Here is a 27,409-nt window from a genome sequence, read left to right as displayed (position 1 = left end):
CGAGCGGTTCCCTTCCTCGGTGCCGAGAGGCTGCTGCCCCAGTGAGACAGGAGGAGAAGCAGATATGGAGTCCAAACCCAGGAGATAGGGATTTATTTTGTTGGAGGTTTACGGAAAGGCAAGGCCGCAGGGCCAGCCAGGTGCTGGGTGCTGCCTGCCACACCGGGAGCTCTGGAGGTTGCAGCATGGAGGTGAACGCAGAAGAAATTTTCTCTTCCAGCAAGGAGCCACCAGGCCCGTGCTGGCACAGGACGGACGTGCCCAACACACAGTAGCTGATAAGGCACTTGAAACGACTAGAAGCCATGAGGCAACCTGCTGCCACCCTCCTTCCTTCCCTGCCTCCCCCCCGGTGCTTTGCAGATTAACCTACAGAGAATGGGGTGTCACTGGAGAGCCGGTGGCCCTGGCTCGAGCTGTCAGCGCGTCACGGGCGGGCGGAGTCAGGCCACGCTCACTGGTGGAATTTCTTGCTTGGGCTGTTGGCGTAGTCCAGCAGCAGCTGGCACGGCGTGAACTGGCTGCCATAGACGGCTTCGTACTTTCGCAGCTTGTCCACCAGCTGCTTGGCTCCGTATGAGTCTGCGTACCTGAAGGGACCTGCCAGGGAGAGGGGGACACAGCTGTGCCAAGGAAGTGAGAAGCACCAAGGTGCCTGGAAGAGGGACAGCACTGGATTCGGGCAATCCATCGTTCTCCAGATGAGACCCCCAGTCTCTCGGCAGGGCAACGCAGAATGCTGCTCCCTGCTCGCCCACCTGTGCTGAGCAGAGGCAGACTGGATTGCTGGGGCACAGATAATTGGGACTGCTCCCTTAGTCCCAGCTTGCCTCAGGGAGGGAAAGTGCTAGGTACTCAGCAGAAGCACCACCTCATGCCCAAGAGCCCTTAGTGTCCTTCAGTTGTGACCCAAACCTCAGCTCATGCTTCGTCCACTGCCCAGGCCATGGCCACAGCCACCCAGCCAGGTTGCAGATGGGTCCAGGAGAACTTGGCCCATGCTCTTGGCTAGCACCTTGGCATGAAAAGTGCTGTGCACCACGGCTGAGGTTATCAGCTCAGCTTCATCTGTGACGTGTGCGGGCATGGGGGGAACGGTGCATCCTTGGGCACCGTTTCTCAGCTCTGTGTGCAGCACAAGACCAGGTTTCCAGAAGTACTGCAAGACACCTGCCTGCCCGCCCAGGCACGTAGCAATGGCAAGAGATGAGATATCAGAGCCTCGTTTTTCACCAAGCACCATATGGCTGCACAAACCCCAGGGATTTCTTAAAAACGTAGGGCCTTTGCAAGCCTCCCATCCCACCTACACCCCCACGACTATCAGGCATGGTAAAAGCTCTTCCTTTGAAGTTCTCGCAGGAAGTGCTGAGGAGGCTGGAGCCAGCATGGCTCTGCCTTCTTATTCAAACCTGAAGACACAGCAAATGGCCTGGTTAGAGTCCCCTGATCCTCACCAGCCACAGCTCTGGGAAAAAGCTGCACCAGCAGAGGAACTCCCCAAGGTCCTGGCAGAAATGCCTCACAGCAGCTCTCGGGCTCACTGCCACCTCTCCTGGGGTGGGAACACTGGAGCAACCTCTCTGGCTCAGGCTTTACGTGGGAGAAGGACACGCAGGCTTGTCAGACTGCAGCTCAAACCTGGCCTTAACAGCTGACCCACCTCTGGTGGCTAGAGCCCACTAGGCAAGCCCGCTATGAAGCTTTCGAGCCAAGCCGTGCAGCCTCGCCCAAAGCCCAGCTGAACCCACTTACCTCCCAGGCATGGCGGGAAGCCCAAGCCGAACACAGCACCAATATCTCCCTCCACGGGGTTGCTGAGGATCCCTTCCTGCAGGCACATGGCTGCCTCGTTCACAAACCTCGTCACCAAGCGCATCTGGATGTCCTCATCAGTGCAGCTGCAAGGAAAGAGTCTGTAAGGGCTGTGCAGGTAACAGCAGCTGGGTGGAGGAGCACTCGAAGCCAGCACAGACAGGGGACAGAGCCTGGCCTGGGGTAGGGGAGAGAAGGGTTTCTCACTGAGACAGTCCTTATCCTCACACGGACAGGGACAAAGTTCTGTGTTGTGACCTGAGGCAGGCACGTAAGAATGGCAAAGGCTCGATCAGGCCAGACGGGAACTGCTCCAGGAGATGTTTCATTGCCAGGCTGTACAACAGGTCCAATGCCAGGAAGATCATGGCAGAAGCTGCACCAACCCGCCTGCCCAGACAAGCCCCACCACAGAAAAGCTTTCTGCAAAGGTGCCCAAGCAAATGCTGATAAATTCGAGGATGCCCCATTCCTGCTAGTGCAGGCTCTCCAGAGCCAACAGCCTGTCCCCCTACATGCCAGCTGGGAACAGCCAAATCCCATCTGGAGTGACTCTGTGTTCAGCAATGTCCTCCAGTGCTGCCTGGTGCAGCCCTCGTGCTACTGCTCGGAGGCAGAAGGAGCTGGGCAGGGGTGAAAGCCAGCCCACACCACCGCTCAAGCATGCACAGCTACTTACACTTCAGGTTTGGCTGGCACTTTGAACCGCGCCAAGATCTCATCCATGCCAGAATTCACGCTCCTGTTCTTCACCCCCTCCTGGTAAACATAAAAGCCTTTCCCTGCCTTGCGACCTGCCAGGGATAAAAAGAGACAGTCACATCCTGCCACGCGTCCCGTTTGCTCGTGACACCTTCACCTCTGAGCTCCTTGTGGCTCCTGCTTCTGTCAGCATGAGCAGCTCCTCCCAGCACAGGCAGCATCTCTGCAATTCAGAGCGAGCCTGTTCGCTGCCTCACCAAGGACAGAAGGAGGGGGCCCACGTCCAGCTGACTCCTTGGCAAGATGCTGCCACTGTGACAGGCACTAATGCCTTCACTAGGTCCAGAGGACAGTCAAATAACGCCACCGTTGCCGTGGCTACAGCAGCAAAAAGACACAGTCCTTGTCCACACTTGGGAGCAAGGGACAGAGACGACAAGATCTCCTGAGTAACCCTCACTGCCAGGGCTCTGGTTGCAGCAAGGGTCACTGGAGGGAGACAGCTGTCATGGCACAAGTGCAGGTCCCACTGATGGACGCTGCCCCGTCCGTGTGCTCAGAGGCACAGCTGCCGCTGGCACAGCTTCTACCTTACGGACAGAAACGTAATTTTTTCATTGCACAGTGCTTCTAAAGCTCAGCTCAGGGCTTGTTTCACTTCAGCACATTTATTTCCAGCCACTTGCTCCACACGTCCTGCAGCACTTGCGCAGGTTTAATGAAGGGGCCAGACAGAGGTTCATGAGATCTTGCCTGCTGCCTTTGCTCCGGGCAGCATCTTTGCCTGCTGCTGCCATTTCTGCAAAGGAAGGTCTGGCTGCAGACAAAGGTCTACCCAGGGTAGAGCTGGGAGGGATTCCCGACCCATTCCCAGGACTGTTCTCTGACTGCTTTCACCTGAGGCAGAAGAGGCTGATGGATGCTGGTGCTCTTCCTTGAACAAAGGGGAAATGTGTTGGATTAAAACAGCCTAGTGTCTCACCTAAGAAGCCTTTTTCCACCATGAGCTTGAACAACTCGACGTTGCCTCCTCCAAAGCGCTCGCCAAAGGCCTTGCCGAGGTCCTCAGCCACGTGTGTGGCCACATCCACACCCACCTCGTCGATCAGTGTGGCAGCACCCACAGGAAAGCCAAAGGCTGTAGAGATGGCGTCTATTTTCTTTGGGTCAATGCCCTCCTGCAGGAATGGAAAGGGGAAACAATGACGTCTCTGGGTGAGGGTCCTGGAAACCCAGCGTGAGGGCAGAAAGCCCTCACTCATCTGGGGCGACAGACTGCGACCAGCCCCCTTAGCTGTTTGATTACGGACAGGAGCAGCGTAATGGTGCTTGCACCACTCCTGAATCTCCCCTCGTGCCATGGGGGGAGGAAAGAGCCTCATCACTGCCTGCACCAGGTCTCATCAGATCACAGCTCAGCCAAGAGCAGGCTGGGGATGGCCATAGGCACCGGGGCTGGTTACCCACCTCCCTTTTTGGCCAGGGCTGGAGTCAGCCTGATCAGGGGCAAGGAAGAAGTAGAATTTACACGACTATTTGGTGGACGTTTGGTAGCCAACAGGATACACACCTGGAGAACTCGGACCACTTCTGCCAGCATCGGCCCCAGGCACCTGGTGGTGTAGAAGCCAGGCCCGTCCTAGGGAAGAGGAGTGCAGCAGGAAGGCAGGTGAGTACAAACTACAGGAACATGGTGTCTCTCGGCAGCACAAGAACTGCGTTTCACAGCCCAGGCTGCAGTTCGGGCACCGACATGCACGGCAGACACGCTGAACTCCATGTCTAACACTATGTTATCGACTGCTAGAATAGTTTTTTTTTCCTGTAGGGCTCATCAGTGTTTGAAGACTTCCATGAACTTACTCCCTGGAAGTTCCCACCAGAATGTTTTTATTTAAAATAGTTTTTATTTAAAATAAACAGGCTGCAGAAGTCCCCTTGCTTCACCAAGCCCAAAAGGCTGATGGGGGAAAGGGTGCTCAGTGCAAGTGAAACAGACATAAACCGGTTGTTTCAGCTCTGATATTGCTCACAAAGTCAGGAAGCAACAGATTAGGTGCAAACTGCCATTCAGGGAAGCATCTGATGTGGGGAGGAGGGTTAGAGAAGCAGCACTGTATCTCCACTGGCCTTTAGAGATGCTTAGAGCACTTGTAGACCAGCCGGTTTTCCCAGCACCACAGGAGAGACCTGCTCAGCATTGCTAGCAACCTCACGCATAAGTGAAAAGACCAATCCAAAAATATACTCAAACTGCCCTGAGCCTACCAGCTGAACCTCCCACACAGTTGAAACAGCATCACTGATGCTTTCTATGATGGAGCATGAGACCAGCTCTCTTTGGAGGGCCGTGTGTTCAACAGCAGCCATCAGCCTAACAAATCACTGAAAGCCCATGGCTTTTCTGAGGCTCTGCTGCCTCTTCCTACAAGTCACAGCCGTTTGTTCTCAACTCCTGCCCTGCTGTGCTGTGCTCAGTCTCCTCCCTCTGCTTGGTACAGCCCTTCCCCTACACTTGCACGTATATTTCTGCCCCCTCTCACAAAAGATTTAAATCCAGAAAGAGGAGGGTTACTGCTCACAGGCCCCTCTGTCCTTGAAGCTTGCCAGGGAGAAGAGGTGATGAGAGTCCTGCCCAGACTCTGCTCCATCTCAGATGCCACTACAGACTTCAGCCTCCTGGAAACTGTTCCTGCACCTTCTGGCCTTCCATGGCTGCTCCTAAGGACACTTGAGGGATAGCTTGGGCACCCGCCTTCTTCTAACCTCCATTTTTACTTCTCAGCATGAGTAGCTAATGCCAGTGTATTCACAGCCACGTTTCAGCCCTCCCTCAGTGTACAAGCCTGCCCTTATTCATTATCCCAGCACATATTTTGTGCAGCGTTCCCTCACCTTTACCACAATGACGACCTTGCCCTGTTTGAGGCCAACAGCAACAGCAGAAGCAGCCGTGTCCTGGGATGTTTTGTCTGTGGTGATGATTTCCAGCAGCTGCATTTTGTCAACAGGGGAGAAGTAGTGCATCCCGATCACCTAGGCAGAAGGAAGATCTCAGGGTTAAGCAGGGTTAAGACAGACTTTGGCTCCCAGAGTAATCTGCTGGCCAAATCAAGTGCCCAACTGCAGAAAAAGGAAGCAGACCAGCACGGGCTGAAGCACCCACCACCACAGCCCACTATCCATTCAGCCACACACTCCATTGTATCCCGTCTGATGGGAGTTCTCTCCAACTCCCTTTCCCTCCCTGGCTTTCCCTAGGACCTAGCACATCCCCACAGCTCTTGCCTCAGTGAGGATTTAGGTATAATGCTTACAGGACCAAGAGTGCTGCTTAGCTCCCTCCGTACTTGTTAATGGTTTGGCAGCAAAACCTGTCTGGGCATCTTAGTCAAGCTCAGTCCGCAGGCAAATTACAGGCACTGCGTGATCTGCAGGTACTACCTGAGCTGGCAGAGCAGCCACACAGCTGGGTGGTGTTTCTTCTGGAGGAAGGGAGTGGACAGCAGTCACGGAGACAGATGTTGAGCAGTCCCTGTGTTCTGCTTGTGAATGTGTTGGTGTTTGGGGTTTTTTTTTTGGGTGATGAAGTGAATTTAAGGACAAGAAGGCATGTTTCCAGAAACTAATTACAGAGGTAAGTGCAGCCTTCCTCTGGGAACAGCGTTTAAGTAGAGATTATTCGGCTGTATGCCTCACTTTAACACAACCATGTAATCAGCATGTCACCATCATGCCTCCTGGAAGCTACACTTGGAACTAAGATCTGTGTAAGTCAGAGGCACCTTGCAGGAGAGTTGCAGACCGCAAAACTAATTAAAGAAAATACACAAATTAGTTAACTGATTTCCTATTAGCTTCCCCATAAAGAGCCATTACACAGGCAATTTATACAGCAAGAGGATGTTATTTGCAAGTCTGAACAAATAAGACTTGGTCTGCATTTCCGATGCAACTAAGGTCTGACAGCAAACCAGGAAGGGGCTCACGAAGGTCACAGGAACCTCTAACAACTGGGACACATGTTGTCACTTTATGGACTTTAGAATAGAATATTTCAGTTGGAAGGGACCTACAATGATCATCTAGTCCAACTCTGCAGATGTCCATGGAACTTCTGCAGGAAGACAAGCAGCAGAGGCAGCGCACTGCCCTGGGCAGGCTTGAGACCCTTGTAGAGTTTAGGGAACCAGCCAAGGCTACCTGTGCTTTTGCATTTGTGTAACACTTTTCAACCAAGCTCTAGAGCTTCCCCCTCCTGCCCAAGCTGCTACCGCCTCCCCATCCCGCCTGTTCTAGAGAGGGAGATGGGATTATCTTGCAGCGGAACTGCTCGCTCTTCCCCACATTTTCTGCAGCCCCATGTAGGCAAAGCAGATTCCTCAAATGAGGGGGAAGCGTTTCCCCCTTTTTATACCAAGGCCGCCCTAGGCTGATGCTTAGCCCTCGGAAGGTGACTCCAGCTGCTCACGCAGATCCCTCACACTACTCAAGACGCCGCAGTGTCACGGCTAGTCTCCTGCTGCTGCTCCCTGAAGGGTGCAGGTCTCCTGTAGGGCCTGTGTCAGATCTGCCAGCCTCACGCTAGCAGGTATCACAGGTACCCTTGGCAGTCTCCGACAGCAATGAAAAACAGCGCGCAGCTGACTCCTCCCAAACCAGCACATCCACACCCCTCAGGCGGTAACTCCACCAAGCACGTCCCTCAGGGCAGGCTGCTCTGCGTGAAGCGGTGTTCCTTACTCAGCTGTGCTTGCCCGGGCTAAGGGATGAGGATGCAGCTACTTTATATGCTGTTTAGACTTCAAGCAAAGGGACGAAGAAGTTCTCTGCTCCAAAGCTCTGCCACAAGCTGCTATGTTGCTCTTGGTGCCCTGTTCACATGGATCATTTGGAGCCAGAGAGAAAACCCCACCACCCCCTCAGGAACTGATCCCATGGCTGACCCAGGCTTCCATTTCAGCACCTCCGAGTTCAGCTTCCAGCCACCAACTTTTCTTCCCTTTTTGCTGCTAGGTTAGGGCCTTCTCCTTGAGAAGGCGTTTTCCCATCATGGCAAGTCACTCCTACGTCTAATCAGTTTAACAAAATGACTGAAGTCTTCCTGGCTGGAATTCTCTGAGCTTGAGTCCTTCCACAGCTTCTCTGCCCCCATATGCATTAACGTTTCCTGAAGCGCTCTCACCTCGCCTCGTCAACATCACACTGGGGATGAGTCCACCTTCACCCCCTTCCCGCCTGTCCCAAAGACCACAAGCTCTTTGTTCAAAGCTTGCACTGGGAGCAGAGGATGAGCTGTTTCATGATCTGAGGAGGAAGCAGAAGATCCCAGCGCTCACCTACAGCAAAGCCAGTTTGCCACTAACAGGCAGCTCAGCACAGACTCATAGCAGGCACATGGCACTGGGTACTCACCTTCTCTGGCCTCTTGCTAACAGCAGCAATTTGGCTGATGGGGAGGGCAGATGTGTTACTGGCGAAGACACAGTGAGCAGGGATCACCTGTAGCAAGGGGTGGAAGAGACAGTGTGAATGCACCAGCTTCAGAGTCAGATCCAGAGCGTGATGTGCAGAGCCCTGAGAGAACAGTATCAACACCTGGTAACCCTGACAAACAAGGCAAATTCAATTTTCTCTGTCTGCCCTGACAGCATTAGAAACTAATTCTAAAGCAGCAGCCCAAGTCAGCCAGATCTGATTTCCCCTGAACTCTCCGCAGGTCTGCAATATTAGTCTCAGAGCCCCCATGTTTCTGCCAGACCACTGCAACTACATTAGACACTGCAGGGAGGGACTTCAGAAAGGTGCACAGACCAGCTCCTTTACCATACAGTTATTTCCCCAAGTGTGCTCTTTAACAGAAAAGAGCAGTGGCAGCAAGCTAGCAACAGTAAGTAAAGAACTGTAAGTTGTGGAGATACCAAAAGACATTACTGTCTTATTGACTTTTTTGGAGCAGCTCCCAGGAGTCAGGGCATGTCAGAACTGCCTCATTCAGCTAAGAACTAGTGACTCCTTACTGAAGGGTGAATATCCTTAGTGAATAGGAAGGCTGCCCTTGACACTCACCCATGTACCGACATAAATAACTTGCACCAAGCACCAAACTGCAGCACAGAGGAGATGTGACAAACCCAGCAGCACAGGACACACTGAGGCTCCACCGTACAGGGGCCACATCTAGCACAAGCTGCTCAGAACTGATACTCACAGCCTCCACTTCCTTCAGCACTTTGTGCTTGATGTTAATGTCCTCGAACACAGCCTCGATCACCATGTCTGCCTTCTCAAAGCCCTTGTAGTCCAGCTGGCCCGTCAGGTTGCTGAGAATGGAGTCTCTCTCAAACGATGTCAGACTCTTCTTCTTCACCTTGCCGTTCAGCCTAAGGAAGGACAGCTCTGGTCACAGCTCCTGGGCAGGGCAGGCCAGCCCAGACTGCTGGAGGTGCACCACAACACCAAGGGCACCCCTCCCTCCCTCCTGGAGCTGGGACCCAAACCACCATCTCCAATCCAGCAGGACTGTCACTCTGCCTACTGGCCCCTCCTTCCATCTGGAAAAAGCAGAGCTATGCTCACACAACTCAGCTGGTGCATTGGTCTGAAGGTCAATCACTGACATTCCTGATGATGCACAGCTGAGCACTATTATTGCTGAGCCAGGAGGACCGGGGAAAGAAATCCAGCTTTTCAGAAGTCTGACCCAATGCCTCCTCTGACACAGGCCTCTAGGCAGCCAGGATTACTCCCTCCCCCCTTAGCTCTATAAGCTACTGCTAAATCTAAAAGCTAAAGCAATCATCTGTTAGGTTGTCTACCTACCTAAGGAGCTAAGGCTGAATACACTGGGCCTATTTCGTAGCAATATCCCAGCACACTGCATAGGGCAACCTTAAAAGAAAGCATTTCTGTGACATCTGATGGTAGAAGACTCCAGAGGAACAGAGGTGTCAGGAGTTCCTGACTGCCTGAAAGCAGAGGAGTATTTTGACTAAAGGAAGTCCCAGCCCATCCCAAGCAAATTTCTTTTAACTCACGTACCCCTTGAAGACCTGCTGCTGTCCTCTGTCCAAGCCTTGCTGTGCTGTGTCCTTCAGAATGGTCTTCAGTCCCTTATCCACCGAAACCTGTGCGATCCCAGCTCCCATGAGCCCTGCTCCCAGCACTGCCAGGGTCCTGCACAGAAAAGAACAGGGAGGGACACATTCAAAGCTAGAAATAGCTGAATTTCCATTGTTACCATCAGACTTGCACAGATCCTGTCCACCCAGGCACTATTTTTAGTGGAGTCACGCAAGAAGATTTCACTTGTGGGTGAGACCTGCAAACTGCAGAGGATTAACCTTCTGGAGGCTGGAAATCTCTCTGCTCTGCTATGCTGCTTTTCAGGACTCTAGGTCCCGAGAGCCTTTTAGCAGAGGTCCTCCAACTGCTCCTTCAGGCATCCCACACTTGCACTTACTTGACCTCTCGCTGAGGTGTTCCAAACTTGTTCTTCTTGCAGCGCACCTGCCCATGGTAAAGCCCAATCAACGCCTTGGACTCCTTAGTCACTGCAAGCTGGCCAAAGCTCTGGAAGAAAGGCAAGAGGGAAGCAGAGAGTTTGGCATTTAACAGCTGCCTCCCCTCCAGCGTGCACATGTCAAAAACATGGCAAGGGGAGAGCACAGCCACCCCTGCAACTGCACAGACTAGTAACCTGCTTAGAAAAGGAAGAATGGACAGGGCATATGTATCCTCTGCAGAGAGGCACCTTCTAGTGCTAAGCACAGCCCACTTTGCACCACTACCTCCCATGTGGGCTGTCAGAAAGCGGTAGGAAACTGCTTGTTCAATGTCCCTTCCCATAAACAATATAATTTAAAGCATCTGAAAGAGTGTGTATCTCTAACACTTGTGTCTGGAGGGGCAGGGGTTCTGCCAGGGAACAAGAGCAGCCACAGTATTTCCACATCCATCTCCTTCCTATCCACTGAATCAGTCACAGCTCATTTCCACCCTCCCAGCACAGCTTTGGGAGGAACATTCCCTGGCAGTTCACTGGTGCGATGGTAAGCCAGAAGCAACCCAGCTGCCTCAACCAGCCAGCAGCTGCGGGGTGCTACGAGATCAGTGCAGGAGCCACTTCTACTTCCCCAGAGGCAGGACTGTATTTCACTGACATGGGACCCTTTCTCCCTCACGTGCAGCCTGCACTAGCTGGGGCCATTGCCCCCAGGGCTTCCAGGTGGAAGGGCCCTGCCCTCAGGCTTTGAGAAAAATCTTTCAACAGGCCAATTCTCACTGACAGCAGTAGCCTGATACTATTTTCAGAGGATCATAGACAGGCAACAAAATCAAAGTCCTGCATAACCTCCCAGCACTCAGCATGAAACGGGAAAGTAGTCAGGAAGACAAAAGACAGCGTAAGGCGACAGAAAACTAGTGTTGTCTGAGCCAAGCCAGCTAAGGAAAGCCGCCAACGCAATGTAGTTTAGAGCAGGCTGTATCTTCCTTTGCCACTGTCCTACGAGTTAGACGCTTGTTAAAATATCAGAAACACAAAGCCTGGAAGAGAATCTGCAAGTCTCCTATTCTAGGGGAAAGCGGGAGGCATTAAAACAGACACGACACTGACACTTATTATTCTTTAGAGGGTTCTGGGAAGATCTCCGTCCTGCTGCTATTCTCAGGAAAAAAAAACCATTCATTCTTTTCTGTGAGGAACAGAGTAACCCAAGCCTTTTATTTAGCAGCAGACCAAACGTGGGTGGAATGCATAACCAGAACAGATGGGTTATACCCAGGAGGTCACAGTTAAGGTAGGAGGCAGACAGCTACATCTCAGACCAGGACCTTGTCACCAGAAAAGAACAAAAGGAGCTACTAAGCACGGCAGGAAAGACTGCAGGATGTGACAGATAGCAGCATGAGAAGCTGGTGAAAGTTATAGATAGTACTGTGGGGGACAGACGGATTTCACCAGCGGTTAAGGGGCAGCGACATGAGAGATGACCCAAATACAGAGATAATCAGATGGGAATGTTGTGGATCTTCTGGGGAATCAGGTCTTGCAGAGCCAGCAGTGCCCAGGTAACCACACCAGTGACACTGTGCACAGCCAGAAGTACCTCTTCACTATCAGAAATAACAAATTTGAGTACCGGTGTAGCAAAACTGGGACCAGTGAGGAAAAACTAATTAGGGGCAGGTTGTTTATTAAGGTAGAGACAAGGGCAGAGAAAGGGAAGGATCAAGATGGCTGAGGATGAACAAGCATGGGAAAATAAAGACTCTGTGTGTGTGGAATAAAAGGCTCACGCACAAGCAAGCCGCTGGTGAGTACGCTTGCCTGCTCAAGCCCTGGCCCTGCCCACCACAGTCTGTCCTACCTCCATATTAAACTCTATTCCTATTTTCCCCAGTGCATCACTAGCAAACCTCAAGCAGGACTGGATGGCATTTAGGACACAAGGTCCATGTGCCAGCAGCTGGTCAGACCGGGCCCGGTGGCCAGCTAATTGACAGATGAAACATTACAGCCAGCTACTAAAGGGGTGTGTGTGCGTGCACATGTACGCTTATTGCCGCATGTGAACTTCAATTCTGATCAGCCAACCAGGAGGAACAGCATCAATCATCCACATTGCCCATGCCTGTGAGTGATTTGTGTTTACGTGGGTGTCACCAGTAAAGGCACTGCGCTGCCTGTGCAGCCAGCCGTGCGTGTACTCTGTGTTTGTGAACATACGTGTGCGTGTACCTACACCTCTGCAATAGGATACCTCTTCTATGATTCTAATAACTGCTCAGCCTCACCACTGGCTGGGCCTACGGAGGGGAAAAGCAGCAAGCAGAACAAGAGGCGATGTCTTCTGGGCTTTAAAAATGCAGAAGACTTGACTTCCCTTAACAGGTACTATTGGTGCTAAACTCAGCTGATGTGCCAGGGAACTAAAGAATTGAATCATAGAATCGTTTAGGTTGGAAAAGACCTTTAAGATCGAGTCCAACCGTTAACCTAACCCTGCCAAGTCCACCACTAAACCATGTCCCTAAGCGCCTCATCCACACGTCTTGTAAATCCCTCCAGGGATGGTGACTCCACCACCTCCCTGGGCAGCCTGTGCCAGAGCTTGACAACCCTTTCAGTGAAGAAATTGTTCCTAATACCCAGCCTAAACCTCCCCTGGCGCAACTTGAGGCAATCTCCTCTTCTCCTATCACTTGTCACTTGGGAGAAGAGACCAGCACCCACCTCACCACAACCCCCTTTCAGGTCGTTGCAGAGAGCGATGAGGTCTCCCCTCAGCCTCCTCTTCTCCAGACTGAACAACCCCAGCTCCCTCAGCCGCTCCTCATCAGACTTGTGCTCCAGACCCCTCACCAGCTCCGTCGCCCTTCTCTGGACACGCTCCAGCACCTCAATATCCTTCTTGTTGTGAGGGGCCCAAAACTCAACACAGTATTTGAGGTGTGGCCTCACCAGTGCTGAGTACAAAGGTAGGGAAAGTGAAGGGAAAGGAAGAATGAAATAGAGGCTTATTTCACAGAATCACAGAACCACTGAATAGCTGACACTGGAAAAGACCTATGGAGATTTTCTTGTCCCAACCCATCGCTCAAAGCACAGTCAACTAGAGCAGGCTGCTTTGGATTGTTCCCGGTTGGGTTTTGAGTATCACCATGAAGGGAGACTCCGCAGCCTCTCTGGGCAACCTGTTCCAGCATTCAATCACCTTTACAGTAAAAAAAGTTGTTTTGCATATTTAAGTGGAATTTCCTGTTTCAGTTCGTGCCCATCACCTCTTGTTCTGCCACTGGATACCACTGAGAAGAGTGTAGCTATGCCTTCTTTACTGCTTCCTACCAGACATTTACACACATTGATTAAGATCCCCCCAAGCCTTCCCTTCTCCAGGCTGAACAGTCCCAGCTTTCCCAGCCTCTCCTTGTGTGCCAGATGCTCCAGGCCTTTAATCAGCCTCGTGGCCTTTCTTGAGTGGCTACTAAATAGGTAAGTTCAACCAAGGGATAAGGAGAAAGAAGTCCTGTTCTGGGTGAGAAACCACTACCAAAAAAACCCCACCTAATTTTCAGAAGCACCCAAAATTATCCATGGGTGAAAAAGGACCAGCACAAGGTATCTGGACTAGAAAACAGGACAAACAGCAAAACAAGAGTCATGGAGAATCAACACCCTGAACGAAGATGATTGTGAAAAAGCGTGACAGAGTAAACAGAACATTGGTAAAAATGAAAGTTAATTTTTGGAGGAAATTACTTGTTTGCCCCAAATTGCCTGGAAACACTGATGAGACTGAGAGCACTACACCCACACCTCCAGGTTACCCATCCCATGCAACAATCAGAAAAACAAACAGTGCTCACACACACAGAGAAATCAAAGTCCTGTTATGTGAAACCTAGATTGGTGAGCTCTGTCTGGTTATTCCCCACTCAAAAAGATAACACAGACAGGAATGAGAAAAGGCACAAACTGTTTTCACAGATGAAAAATCCTCACAAACAGTTCTGTTCTTCAAGATCGGCCTTTTTCACAGCCCCACTGCCAGAAGAAGGGGCAGGGAACAAGACACCATTTTGAGCAGACTGTGATGAATACTGTCCTTCGTGCGTGGTTAAACACAAATCCCGCTCCCTCAACTCCACAACTTACCGATTACTACCAGGGATCTCATCTCCTTACCTGGGATTCAGTGAGGTATCCAGCGTCACGCCCCTGATCGAGACCAGTCTTTACAACCTAGCCAAAGAACAATAAAGATACGCCGTTGTTAAGACATGTCTGCCAACAGCTACGCTTTAATAAGATTACACATTTAGCTGCACCTCCTGTTTTCACCAGTGACCCCTCCTCAATATTCAAGGCACACTCTGGGTCCTGTCCATGCTGTTCAAAGCAGAGCTATGAATCACCTTGTCCTTCTAGCACAGAAAATTCCTTGCTGTTGTAGCTATTCTATCAGGTTAATTTTCACACATACCTTGTGGTTTCAGGAATTGTTTTCAGTAGGACTGTGCTCCTGTAATGCCATTGCTGTCAGAGGGGGGCATTCACAGGTTTTAGAGAAGTCTTGGCAACAACTTAAGTAGTGAAAAGTCATTTTAAAATAGGATTCAACCATGGACAGTGTCTGTAAGTAATACAATGCCTGTGTAACTCAGGGGACTAACTTTTAAAGTATTGTGCGGTTAGTGCTATGAAAACAGCAATTTATATTTTCCTGGCTTCAGACAGGTTAACCCAACTCTTTAGAAACTGTATAGGAAACCTGGAAAAACTGCAGCTGAAAGTTTCACAAAGTACTCCAGCTAAGCCTTTCCACAGTTGGGATTCTTGATCTTCCCCTTACTGGTACCAGTACCACATAAACTGGTGATCATATTCTGGGAAGCTATTCTGAATTTTACCATGCTTGCTCGATACACCACACAGCCAGCACTCATCAAGACTGGTCTTCTGTGAAGATCAGGATGTATGGCTTGACTCAGAGGAAGGAACGACCCCCCCTCTGTCTGTTGCCATACTATCCCACAGATCCACCTTCACTGTAGTTTCTTGGGCCTCGCAGTGGGAGTTACCTCAATGATCTTTAGTGGAGCAGGGTAGAGTCCTTTGGTTTGCTTCTGAACTTTGCTCTCCACTGTCTTGTAGACTTGCTGCCTCACAAACGGAAGAGCCATAGCATAGTCTGTTATTTCTGCAAGATGGAACAAAACATGTCTCAGCACAGTGCTATATGCACAATCAGCCTTTAAATGATTAACCTGAAAGTTAAAGATGTGAATGTTGCATATCTGCAACAGAAACGTGCACCTGAAACTCAGCCACAGGTAACATGGTCTGCTCAGAAGGGTTTCTATGGCTTGTTCCACAGACAAGTCTCATTTAGGGCTAAAGTATCTTCCTAATACAACTGGTGACAGACTGAGCTCTCTGGAGTAGAACTCACACAGAGATGTCATAATTTCTGGGCTCTGCTAACTGCATAAGGGTGTTGCTAAAGAGGATTAGTACAGAGCAGACCCATGTGCCTCTTCCCACTTGATTACACAAGCTCGGTACAGAACTTGCTACTAAAACTTTGAAGATGGATAGTCCTCTGGTAGCTGTTGCTCTCCCCCTGAGGCCTGGCTGCCTTCCAGTACACTTCAGGAGCCACCATGTGCAGCTCTGGCAATACCACTTGAAGATCAGATCTGCAGAGTAATGTTTTCTCTACCAACCCACCTGGCTCAAGAGATGATTACGTGAAATAATTTCACGTTTTGAAAATGGAATTAAGTAGAAGCACGAACACATCCCTGAGAAGCAAAGCTGGATTATACTCACTGCAGTCCCTTGGGATTTGGCTATGATGCCCACAGACTTACTCTGCATTAGCCCTTTCGATCTTTTGGCGGACACGGTCCTGTTTGCTAGTCCTCTGGCAAAGCCAACTGCCACCTCCTCCAAGTACTCAATTGTCCGTGCTTCTGGAGTCTTCACACCTGGCCCTGTGAACAAAAGAGAAGTCTTGAGGAAATGCAGCAGGTTATCACTGATGGGTGATGATGCAGAAAAGCAAGGATGAGACAGCAACATGATGTGCCTTTGACTTGCTACCACTCTATTCCTCCCGCCGCCCGTTTGACTTTTCTCGATTATGAACCATGATGGAAAGGGCCAACAGAGGCAACGATATGAAGGCCCCAAGGCATTTCATATCCACGGCATTATAGAGAAATGCCAAAATGCCACCTCCCAATGGGAACAGACAGCAGTATGTCACTTAAACATCAACACTTTCACAGAGCCATGGAATAGCTTTAGTTGGAAGGGGACATGGGAGGCCATCTGGCCTGACCCACTGCTCAAAGCAGGGCCAAGTTCAAAGTTGGATTTAACTCTGGAATTAGATCAGGTTGCTCAGGGCCATGTTCTGCCAGTCTCCAAACACCTCCAAGGATGGAGGTCCCATCACCTCTCTGGACCCCGTTTCAGTGCCTGACCACCTTGTTGCAAATTGTGCCCGTTATTCCTCAGTCTTCTACTTCGTATAATTGCAGGCACCCCTGTATCTCAACAGAACTTAAGTGTTCTGCCTCCCCTCCCTCTTGTTGCACCTATCCTTTCTTAGTAAGTCTGCACAACTAAGTTGTACCAACATTGTTGCTCTTAAACACATAGACAACGGTTATGAAGCACCGTGTCCCTGAAAATTACCTGCACTGGAGCTGATGTCCAATGAAACCTCAACCTTTGACCTCAGGTGCAGGAAATCTCTCACTCGCTTTAGCCAGTGCCCCACACAGTAACACCTAGCCAGGCTCCAGGTGGTGTGCCATCCATCTTGTGTCCCACCGGTGCTAATTTAAAGCTGTCCCACAAACAATGAAGCAAGCCACCACAAAACAAGTTTTAGCAATCTCTGAGGGCAGGCTGCAAAATTTGCAAGCACAGGACTTGTATCACCAGTACAGGAGGATAGAGCACAGGGCTGAAAAGGCAGTTGTGTAAAGTTGCTGGAGGCAGATACAATGAGTCATTAATGACAGAGCAGTGCCCAACAATTCTGCACAGGGCCACCAGCTAAACATGCAGCCTTGGGCTGCCTCTGGACTAGAGGACTTAGAGTTTATTGGAAATTTGAGTGCATTTGGGACTTCAGAGCTCAAACCTTACCAGCTTCCAAACTCTCTTCCCACCACTTCAAGGCAACATGTCTGAGACCTTCAGCTTTAGTGACGTGATGTGCTACAAGATGTGAATACCTGATTTCCCCTTTCCATTAGCTTGGGTGTTCAACACCAACAAGCGTGGGACTTCGATACTACAGCTGAAGAAAAGAACTGTTTATTTGTAAGTCTGAGCTATAAGAACTATTCAGGCAAGGTGGTCAAACCCACGTATGTGGGTTTACTTTACTTGTGGTTACCTCTCAACATTTTGTAGTGTCCTAACCCAGGAGCTCCAAGCTGTTGACTCACATCTGCTTTCTTAAATAAAAGGCACACGCCAGAATTAGATCTGGGCACAGCATTAAGTAGATCAAGAGAATGCTATAGAGCTCCCTACTGAAGGAGAACTGATCGCACCCCATGAAATCGCCTCCTGATTAATGCTGTCTCTCTCCTTCAAAGCTTTCTATAATCAGTTAAAGCATCACCCCAGTTAAAGCTGCTTTTGCCCAGACGTTGAGAATGAATATGAGAATACTCAGCAGAAAGCCTTCTGGCACTGGCTGCTATTTGAATGAACAAGAAACGCCTCTAATGCTTGCATATAATTTGGTTTTTGTGTTCCTCCTACGTGCTTATCTGGTCTGAGCTAGGATTCCAAATAGCTCTTCAGAAAGTTCAGGTTTCCTTTAAGCAAGCCAGTGTAATCATTGGTATATAAAGCCACGTTTTCTGCCTCTTAGAAGCCCATTCACATTTAAGCAAGCATACGGTGGTAAAGTTTGTTCAGGCAATTTTAACTCAAGTCTGGGTACCACTGATCCGTTTTATAAGCGAGAATACAGCTAAGGTCATCTCATCCAGCTGAACACTGGCATGTGAGACAGAACAGACGCAGGGGCTTCCCTTGCATTTCTCAGGGTAGGCAGCAGCACCTTTTCTTTTTATTTCTTTTGTTTTCTTCAACTTCAGGAGCTAAGGGCCACCAGGGTACCCTGGCCATGCTCTGCCTGGGGAAACCAAGCTCAGCGCAGTGCAACTGCGTGGCAGTACCAGCTGGCACAGTGGTTTCCATTCTAACTCCTGGCTGCAGCTGCTCAGACCTTTCAGAGGAGGCTGTGGAGGGTTTGCCCCTCCATTTAGTCACCTTCCAAGAAAGCGCCCCTAGTGAAGGAACAGCAGAAGCAAGAAATTATTCACTAGCCCACTCAGTACTTGGAAGTGCTATTTGGTCTGCAGTTTGCAAGGAATTTCTGCATCCAACTTAAAGTCAGTTGGCAATTCGGAGCACCTAAGCTGTGGGGGTTGGCTTCTTCTCAAGATCTTGTCACAGAGATTAACATCTGCAGGCTGCATAAAGGCAGCATCGGTCATCTGTTCTCCTTTCATTACGGGTTGCAATCTGTCCCTCTGACATGATAAATGAGGAATGCAGGTTCTTATCTGTATAATTAGCTTATGCAAGAGAGCCAGCAGGCCTGCCCTCTATGCTAACCTTTCCCTATCCGCTTAGCTTTAGCTGGAGGCTGACATTTCAAGGTCCCTGTGCACACACCTCTAAGGTGGGAATGGAGATTGCACTGCAGAGCACGGTAAGGACTCTGCAGTCCATACGCTTTGCCCCCACTAGACTGCTGATTGCCTCAATGGCTTCTCCACCCATTTCAGTAAGGTGGAGAGGTTAACTGACAGGCAGCAGATCAAGCAACTGAGAGGCATCACGTCTGACCTAGTGGGTCCACCAGCTGGTCAACCAGACCCATCTTCTTTGCTCTGTCAGCACGGATGTTCCTTCCGGTCAGCATCATATCAAAAGCAGCAGGAAGTCCCACCTGGAAGGGCAGAAAGGGGATTTCAGAATGGGAGCATGCCACGCAGCAGAAGAGGCTATCGAGTGAAGTTTTTCTCCTACTTACCATCTTTGGCAGCCTCTGAGTACCCCCTGCCCCTGGCAGGAGACCCAGTAACACTTCAGGTGTTCCCAAGACTGTTTTCTTGTCCTTTGTTGCTATTCTGTAGTGACAGGCAATAGCAACCTTAAAAAAGGAAGAGAAAATTAAAGGTTTCCCTGTGAAGGACCACAGAATAACTGAGCACGCATCACGAAGGTCTCTTCCACACACTGCCTCAACTTTCTTCCCAACTCTACCCCAATTCCCTAATTCAACTGCCCAAATTCCCTCTGCACTCACTGATGGCTTCTTCTTCCAGCAAGAGAAGTGCACGCAGGGCAGACGATAGCAAGCAGCTATGACATGAACGTGAAACTACCAAACTGAGCCCAACTATTTTAAAATCTCGTCTAGACCATCAAGGGCTAAATTCATTCGCTACATGGAGAGCACAGTCCCACTTACAGATCAGCCACAATACTTGGTTTATCACTGGATCACCAAGTCCAGAACTGTCACCACAGTGCTTGTAAAAAGCTGTGACTGCTTGAGAAACCAGTATGCAACTGAAGAGACTCCATTCCCACCAGGCTATTCTGTTTTAATAACAACTTTGCTCCAGGAATTACCACAGTCTTTCAGTTTACAAAATCCTAAATGGAGATTACGAAGCAAATACTGCACCCAGCCGAAGTGGCAAGCGAGGGAGCAGAGTACTCAGGCCAGGGTGGAGCCTGGCCAGGTTCCCCACACTCATCCCTCTCACAATAACCTTTAAAAGAACAGAAGTTGCTGGGATACGAAACTCAGTTCATCTGAAAAGCAGCAATTTCCAGCCTGGACTCTGCCAGCAGCATTTATCCAGATCCAATGCCTGCCGGAAACAGCCGGTTTTCCCTGGGACGCTCTCATCTAAATATTAGCCTGGCCCACACAGATTCATATTTGATTAGCTCTCTTTCAACAGAAGAAGAAAAATTAGCATGGCAGAGCCCTGACGCACAACCAAGCCATTACCTTGCCACAAACTCATTTGAATGGCTGTAATGAACCCACGTCAGGTCTCAAATCCCTCTCGCACTAAGTAGTCCTGCAGGCATCGTTTGGATAGTTTAGAGAACCAGCGCTATCAGCTCCCACTCCTCCTTGTCAGACCCAGAATTGTTCAATACCTCCAGTCCTCCTCCCAGGCAGGAGCCACTGATGGCAGCAACTACGGGCTTTGGAGACTGCTCAATTTTTTCTAGCATCTTCTGTCCTTCCTGAGAAAGCTGAGTCACTTCCTGAGAAGTCTTGCAGGCTTCAATCATGCTGCAGTGAGGCAGAAAGGCTGATCAGCATTGGAAAAGCACTGAGAAAACAGCAGTAAAATGAGAGTGCTTCAAGGAGTTTGTTCCCCTTTTCCCACAGACTGACAGACAGGCAAGAGCTATTCAGTCCCCCAGTCTTAGATTAACAGACAACACAGGAAGACTACTAAATTCAGTGGGTTAAGTCGCTGCATGCTGACACTGGGCTGCGCCTGCAGGCAGTGAATGAGTTTCCTTGTGTCAGAGCTGTGAAAGCCTTTGGGGGAGAGGAGGAAGGGTCATAGGAAGCCTCAAAGCACTTGCCAGGAAGGGTGGAGGGGAAAGCCCAGGATCACTTTTTAGAGGAGCAGATGGCCAGTGCTCTGATGTTGCACTCCGCCAAGTAGAGACTCCCTGTGCCAATTATTCTCACGGAGGCTAGCAGCGTTTGCCAGGCAGGTGCAATTCAGGAGGCTCATAGCATTGAGACCAGCAGACACCTCTTCAACACAGCCTGTCCTTTTGCTCTGCTTACCAGCTCTAGCTACTGCCTCCTTCCCACCACAACATATAGCAAGACTCTGCCCCTGAACAAGGCCAGCCAAAAAGGTAATAAGATTTTGAAGGGCCTATTTGTAGTTCACCTTCTTTCCTCAGAGCTTTCTGGCTTTTAAAGTCTTTACACAACTGTTCTGTCCTGCCTGATGTCAGGACTAGGAGCCAATAGCACTCCAGGTCCCAGTGAGAGCACCCACACGGGTCGTCCCACACCCTGCAAAAGTTACCCACACTGAATTAATTGCCTGGGAGGCTGCTCAGATGTTCCACGTGGCAAAGCGCCAAATCCTGCCTAATCAAGGGGCCATGCTGGCAGACTGCCAGGCACTCAAACCCAGCTTAGATGAAGTCCTGCATGTAAATTATCTGCTCTTGTTGCATCCCGGACCAAAGGACAATGCTCACCCCGGAGCCAGGAAGGGTTTCCTTGGCTGCACCCCAGCACGCAGGAAGGAGTGATCAAGTGTTACAGCCAAACGGGGTTTAATGACTTGCCATGTTCCTCTTCATCAAGGTCCTAACTTCATTTGAGCAAGTTAGGCACCCTGGGCACACGGATTTCATTCCCAGCCTCTGCCTCACCCCTGGGGAGATGTCAGTGACAAACTGCTCAGACTTCACAGCGCACCAGACCACTGGCCCTGGATGCTGCACTTCAGGGATAGCTCCAGCAGTGTAACTTCTAAGGCCCCCCATACTTACTCGATATCTGCTCCAGCAATGAAAGAGCCTGGCTTTGAAGAGATGAGAACAGCACTTTTGACAGCTTCATTGGCCCAGATCTCATTCATTACATCAGTAAACTCTGAGTTCAGTTGTCTGGATAGAGTGTTCACCTGAAGGCAGCAAATAAGCATTGTAAATAGGGAGCCCAGCAGACAGCGGAGTTTAACCTCTGATTAAGCACTGGACTCAATCATCACATCACCAGAAAACTTGCACAGAAGACACACTGACAACAAAAAGCCAAAGCCAATGGTAGGTCTGAATGGATTTTCCAAGCCAGTAGGAACAGCAGCTCTACAGCCTTTCACGATTTGCCTTCTGAAAAGTAAAGGACTAGACCATACAGGAATTCGCCCAACAGCCAGACTGTTGCTTGGCGCAATTATAACGCTTCTGGGGCGTGGCAAATTGAGCCCAGATTTGCTATAAAAGTTAGTTCATCTTGTGCCATAATACAGCAAGAAAAAAATCTCCAAGATGAAATGCTGCAGCAGGTCATCAAGTCAGCTGTTATTAAAAAGTTCCTCCTTAACCTCACCAACAGTGGGTTTGTCACACCTCAAACACAGATTTTATGAGCTTCTTTTTTTTTTCTATATAATGGACATTCTCCTTAACCATCTTGAATCCAAGAACTTAATAAGATTTAGCGGTATCTTGTGCCAGTGAGAGAGACAAGTTAGCTTAGTACATACAAAATATTTCCATGAGGCATTTTCAGAGGCCTCATTAAACACCCAAATGCTCATTTTCCTATTTCTGCTTTGCTCACAACTTTGAAAGGCTGCAGGTTAGGCAAGTTCTTAGTCTTAAATTAGAATTTTCAATGCCTTCTCCGTACAACTGCTATTCCTGCCATTTCCACTGATATGCCTATTAACCACAACCAGCTAAAACAGTACCTTTGAATTTGGTGTGTTGAAGCGTACAACAGCGACATCTCCTTTGATATCATAGCTAACGTGGGTTCTAGCTGGAGACAAACAGAAACAGGTTATCAGCTTATGCTCAGTGGATTTTAAGAAAGAAAATGAACTCACATAGAAAATTTTTGCACTTACTCTGAAGAGCAGTGGAGGTGGAGATGTTACGGCAGGCATAACCTAAAGAAAAGACGTTGCAGTCATTAAAGGAAATCTCAGTAGTCTCGGCTTAAGTCTCCTTTGTTAATGTATCCTCCCACCTCCCCGCATCTGCCAAGTACAGCGTTCTGGAAAATCCTGAGTACGAGCCAGTTCCTTCTCTTATGGCTTGACCTGTGCCACCACCAGAGTTCAGCAGACTCCACGCTATTGAAGTGACCTTCACAACACAGATTCCACACCGCAGCTTCCAACACCAGCAATGCCAAACTGAGGGCAAAAAAAATATAATCAAAGCCTTCTTCCCAAAGAGCTGACAAGAGATGAAGCGGGCGGCACGCAGGGGTGTTTTGCCTTTAGCATGTACAGTTTAACACTTCTTCACACGCTAAACCAGAGACCTTGCTGCACTTTGGAGAGTTTCAAGCCTCCAAGTTAACTTCTCTGCAAATCAAACATAACTGCCCTAGAATATTTCTGTAAAAACACACTGGAGTGGCATCATTCACTGGCACAACAAGTACTACTTCACAGATCTCAGGGTATACAACTGGTGAGCCACAAAAAGAGCACACAAAATATTTATTCTCGCCTCCACCTATCAGCAATATTTGATCCATCTTTACTAATTACATGTGAAAGCACCTAGACAAACTTGTAGTGTTTCAAAGCACTCGGAAAACTCAGACCACAGTATGAACAAGTTCTGTCCACAAGTGAAATGCAACTTTTCTGATTGATAAAACCCAGATCCCCATTTTCTGCTGAGAAATTGGATTTGGTCTGATGGTCTCTCATGACACGAATGAATCTCAGTTCCATTCAAGCGACCTTGATCTTGACCGAGAGGATCCCCTAACGCAGATCTAGGCTGAACCACTGCCAAAGCTCCTGTAAGTCTGAAATCTAGTAAAAGCGTTACTTCTTAAGCACCATATGCACATCTATCGACCGGATCACAGCCATTTAGCTAGGGGAGGTTTACTGCTCAACGCTGATAACATGTTCAGGAATGAAACATTCCCATTCCCAGCAGCAAGAAGGCAGAAAAGCCGGTACAGGGAGAACAAACGCAAAAACCTCAGCCTGCACCTCACCAACAGGTGCTTCGCCCTCCCCGCAGCCCCGTGACATGGGCTCAGGGCTGGAGCCCCACTGCACTTTGGCCCTCTTTCCACTTTGTCTCCGGTGCTGGCGGCAGGGACTGACCTTTGCGCTCCATTTCCCGAGCCCAGGATATGCGGTGGGAGGCTGCGGGAATGGAAAGTCAGTGTCAGTCTGTCCCGGCAGCCGGGTTTGTGTGCGCGCCTGTGTGTCATGTGCTCACAACACCATTTTATAAACAAAGAGTGAACTGGTTTCCACTCCAAAGCTACTTTTGAGTATTTTTGTACTAGGACAATACCCAGATTGTGAGTGCTGCAGCCAACATTAATTTCCCTAAACTTTTTGCGTGCTGAAGTCGGGTATTCCTGAAACTAAACGCCCGTGCTCTTTTCCCACAAAACTGAGCATGGTTTGACAACAATTTCTCTGCTGACAGATGCTCCTCAGCAGGATATGATGCACTTTTAATGACAGTATTTTAACTTGATAAAAGCCGCACAGCCTCGCTAGTTTAAAAAGAAGGCAAGGACTGAAATACCTTATGGAATTCATTACTTCAATCCCGTATTGCTGCACACAGCTAGGCACAGCAGGAAGGAGAATTAGACCAAACAAATCTCAGCTGCAAGGCAAGTGATAATGTTTTCCTTCCACACTCTCAGTCAGGCATCTGCTAAGGCTGGGATGTGGGAAGGTAAGCAACATATCCCTCTCCAGCGCTTACCGAGAGCAAGGCACTGACTACATAGTAAAAACTATACCACATGCAAAACACAATCTCAATTAAAAATAAAAAGGGACTGGATGAATTAACTTCTTTGTCTTTCTATGGTCTAACATGCTTTCCTCTTTCATATCAGTTCCCAAACAGACTGCTTTACATGAAAACCTTAAACCTTGAATTCCACTTTGCCTTTCAATTCTAGCAAAATAAAAGATATGAAGTAGGAAAAAACACATCAAGGGCACGACTGAACAAATCTCAGTACGTTTTACTATAAACTCTTTTGGGAAAGGTACAGTCATCAGAGTAACAGCTGCTTAACATTTGAGTAAGATTTCTTTAGCCTGAGAGTATTTTATTTTAGAGCCCAGAATACTTTTGGAAAACATCTTCCATGTCTAAAACTAAAAGCACAGTTGCTTGGTCACAGTCACAGCACATCTGCTTTAGACATCGATTCATTCAGCAGTACAATGGTAACTTGCCAAGATTGGAGCCAGAAAAATCCTCCTTCAAAATGCTGAAGGAAGCAGCAGCGGGCCAGATGTACACTTCCGCCATTTCACTAACATTCACTCTACAATTAAAAGCCTTGAATATCGGAATATCGATTCCATTTCCACTCCTTCACTCACTCCAATTAAAAGACTGTCGAGAGCAGAGACACCAACACTTTAGTTGCTCTCAGGACTTCACCGAGAACTCGGATGCAGCAGAGAATGGAGAACACCCCTTTCACACAGTCTAGCCGGGACCCGTTTCTTCCCACTTTCTATTTTCTGTGTCATTTACTCTGCTGCTTCCCTGTTCAGCACTTCCCCTTCCCGCCTTTCCACTCACCCAGATGCGGCATGCCACTTGAAGTGGGAACAGCATCCATGGATGGTTCAGGAGAAAAGCCTTCTTGCAGTCCTGCACCAAGCCAAGCACCAGTGGAGCGAAGCAGCTGAAGCTCGGGATGACAACTGCCTGCGCTTTCAGCCTGTACCCGTGAGCTGAGGGCATAGAGCGCCGACGTGCGAGCCGCCGAATGGGAAACTTTTGACAAACTGAGCTCTCCTAAGCAGGGTTCCCTTCTGGGAACCTGCTAGCACACGGCATGTGGCTCAGCAGGTACGGCCAGCTCTTGAGCTCACACTGTCTTCTGCCTGCTTGCTGCCTTCTGTATGCTTTGGGCCTGCCCTGGCGAGGTTTACATCCAGCTTAACAAACACACTGTTACAGCAGAACAATGCTATTAATTACGGTGAGTGGCATCGTCCTCACAGCAGCTCCGGGACTGTTTGTGACGAAGAATATTGCCAGTTATAACAAGAACTCCAACCAATGACAGCCTAAGCGATGGCAGGAGTTACCACAGTTCTGCTCAGTATGGATTGCAGCACCCTGCTCCTGGAGCAACCGGCTCACGTACAAACTTGCTCCAAAACCGCGTGTAAGACAGGTATTAGGCTTAAGCAAAATGCTGCTAGATTTCAGCTTGACATCGACACCAGACCCTGAGGCCCTTCAAAGGGCAGAAATAAGAACCGATTTCCGATGCCTCTGAGCCTTGTTCTTCGGCCTTCCTAGGGGCACCAGGCGACTCCTTGCTTTGGTAGCTCTGCAAGGAAGCACCACGACCCAGCACCGCAAACAAGCGGGAGAGTGCCAAGGCCCTGCCCGGTCAGCAGATCGCAAGGGAGCATTAGTCAATGGCTGAACACGCTTGCATACCAAAATAAAGACAGATTGTGGGCACCTGAAGATGCACACACACCTGGGGGCATTCTCCCCACCCACCCGGGGACATGGGGATACCCCATCCCACAGACACACCTGTGTGCCTGGAGGACAGCCCCAGGATCCAGATGGCCAAGGACACGGGGACATCCTCCCCCCCCAGGGCATGGACACAGGGGCATCGGGGACACACACAGTGGAAGGACACAGGGACACCCTCTCCCCGTGGATCAGCTCATCTGCCGAGGACAATCCTGCCTGGAGAGTTCCCCCACCCCACGCAGGGTCACAGGGACCCCCTAGAGCCATACTCGGAGTCCCCAAATGTGCCCATGTGCAAGGACACGGGGAGCGTGGCCGGGCACACGAAGGCCAGCCTGCCTCGGCGACTGGCATGGGAGTGTCTCCCCCGTGGGGGCACCCACGCACCCCACCCTGGCCCCCAGGACGGGGAGGCACAGACCCCTGCTCTGGGGAAACCTTTGGGGCGGGGGGGGCATAGGGATGCCCCCGCGCGATTCACAGGCCGTGGGAACAACACCCTCGTACGGGACACATACACACGCAGGGACACCCCACGGCGGCAGCCCCCACCCCACAGCCCCCCCGGGGAGACGCAGACGGGGAACGCCCCCCGCCCCGTTCCTCACAAACCCTTCCCCAGTAACGCCCCGTTCCTCGCAGCCGCCGCGCTGACACGCAAAGCCACACCGCCCGGCGACCCCCTCCGCGACCCCCTGCCCTCCCCCCCAGCAACCCCTCCCGCGCGGGCACACCGCCCGCCGCCCCTCACGGCCCCACCGCAGCGCCCCCCTCCCGCCCGCCGCCCCTCACAGCCCCACCGCAGTGCCCCCCTCCCTCCCGCCCGCCTCGGTGACACCCCGTCCCTCACCCCCCCGTGCCACCCTCACGCGTGGGAACGCTGCCCGAGACAGGCTCACGCGGGGATCCCCCACCCAACCCCGAGAGACCGCGCCCACTCCACCACCCCTGCGCCTGCCCCCCCCCATCTCCTCGCCGCCCCGGAGGCTCCGGCTCACCCGCGGGCGGCGGGCGGCGGGACGGGCTGTACTTGGCGGCGGCCGTGAAGCGCCCGAGGCTGCCGATAGCGCGCACCGCGGCCGCCAT

General features: G+C 50.4%; 1 protein-coding gene across 1 annotated transcript; it reads right to left on the bottom strand.

The window, feature by feature from the left end:
• Window positions 1-70: 70 nt before the first annotated feature.
• On the bottom strand, window positions 71-27,409 carry HADHA (hydroxyacyl-CoA dehydrogenase trifunctional multienzyme complex subunit alpha). Its single transcript, XM_059830037.1, has 20 exons — window positions 27,322-27,409; window positions 22,708-22,749; window positions 22,549-22,619; window positions 21,623-21,756; window positions 20,246-20,384; window positions 19,098-19,217; window positions 18,911-19,013; window positions 15,895-16,017; window positions 15,103-15,221; window positions 14,207-14,263; window positions 9,980-10,089; window positions 9,559-9,693; window positions 8,729-8,900; window positions 7,933-8,019; window positions 5,413-5,553; window positions 4,088-4,156; window positions 3,500-3,695; window positions 2,495-2,609; window positions 1,756-1,901; window positions 71-600 (listed from the first exon to the last, which is right to left on the bottom strand). The coding sequence occupies exons 1-20, from the start codon at window positions 27,407-27,409 to the stop codon at window positions 455-457; spliced, it is 2,313 nt and encodes a 770-aa protein (XP_059686020.1). The 3' UTR covers window positions 71-454.

Source organism: Gavia stellata, chromosome 2 (assembly GCF_030936135.1).
Source record: "Gavia stellata isolate bGavSte3 chromosome 2, bGavSte3.hap2, whole genome shotgun sequence".
In the NCBI taxonomy this organism is placed as follows: Eukaryota; Metazoa; Chordata; class Aves; order Gaviiformes; family Gaviidae; genus Gavia; species Gavia stellata.
The sequence above is the reverse complement of the archived record's forward strand: the minus strand, read 5'-3'. Positions and strand labels throughout refer to the sequence as shown.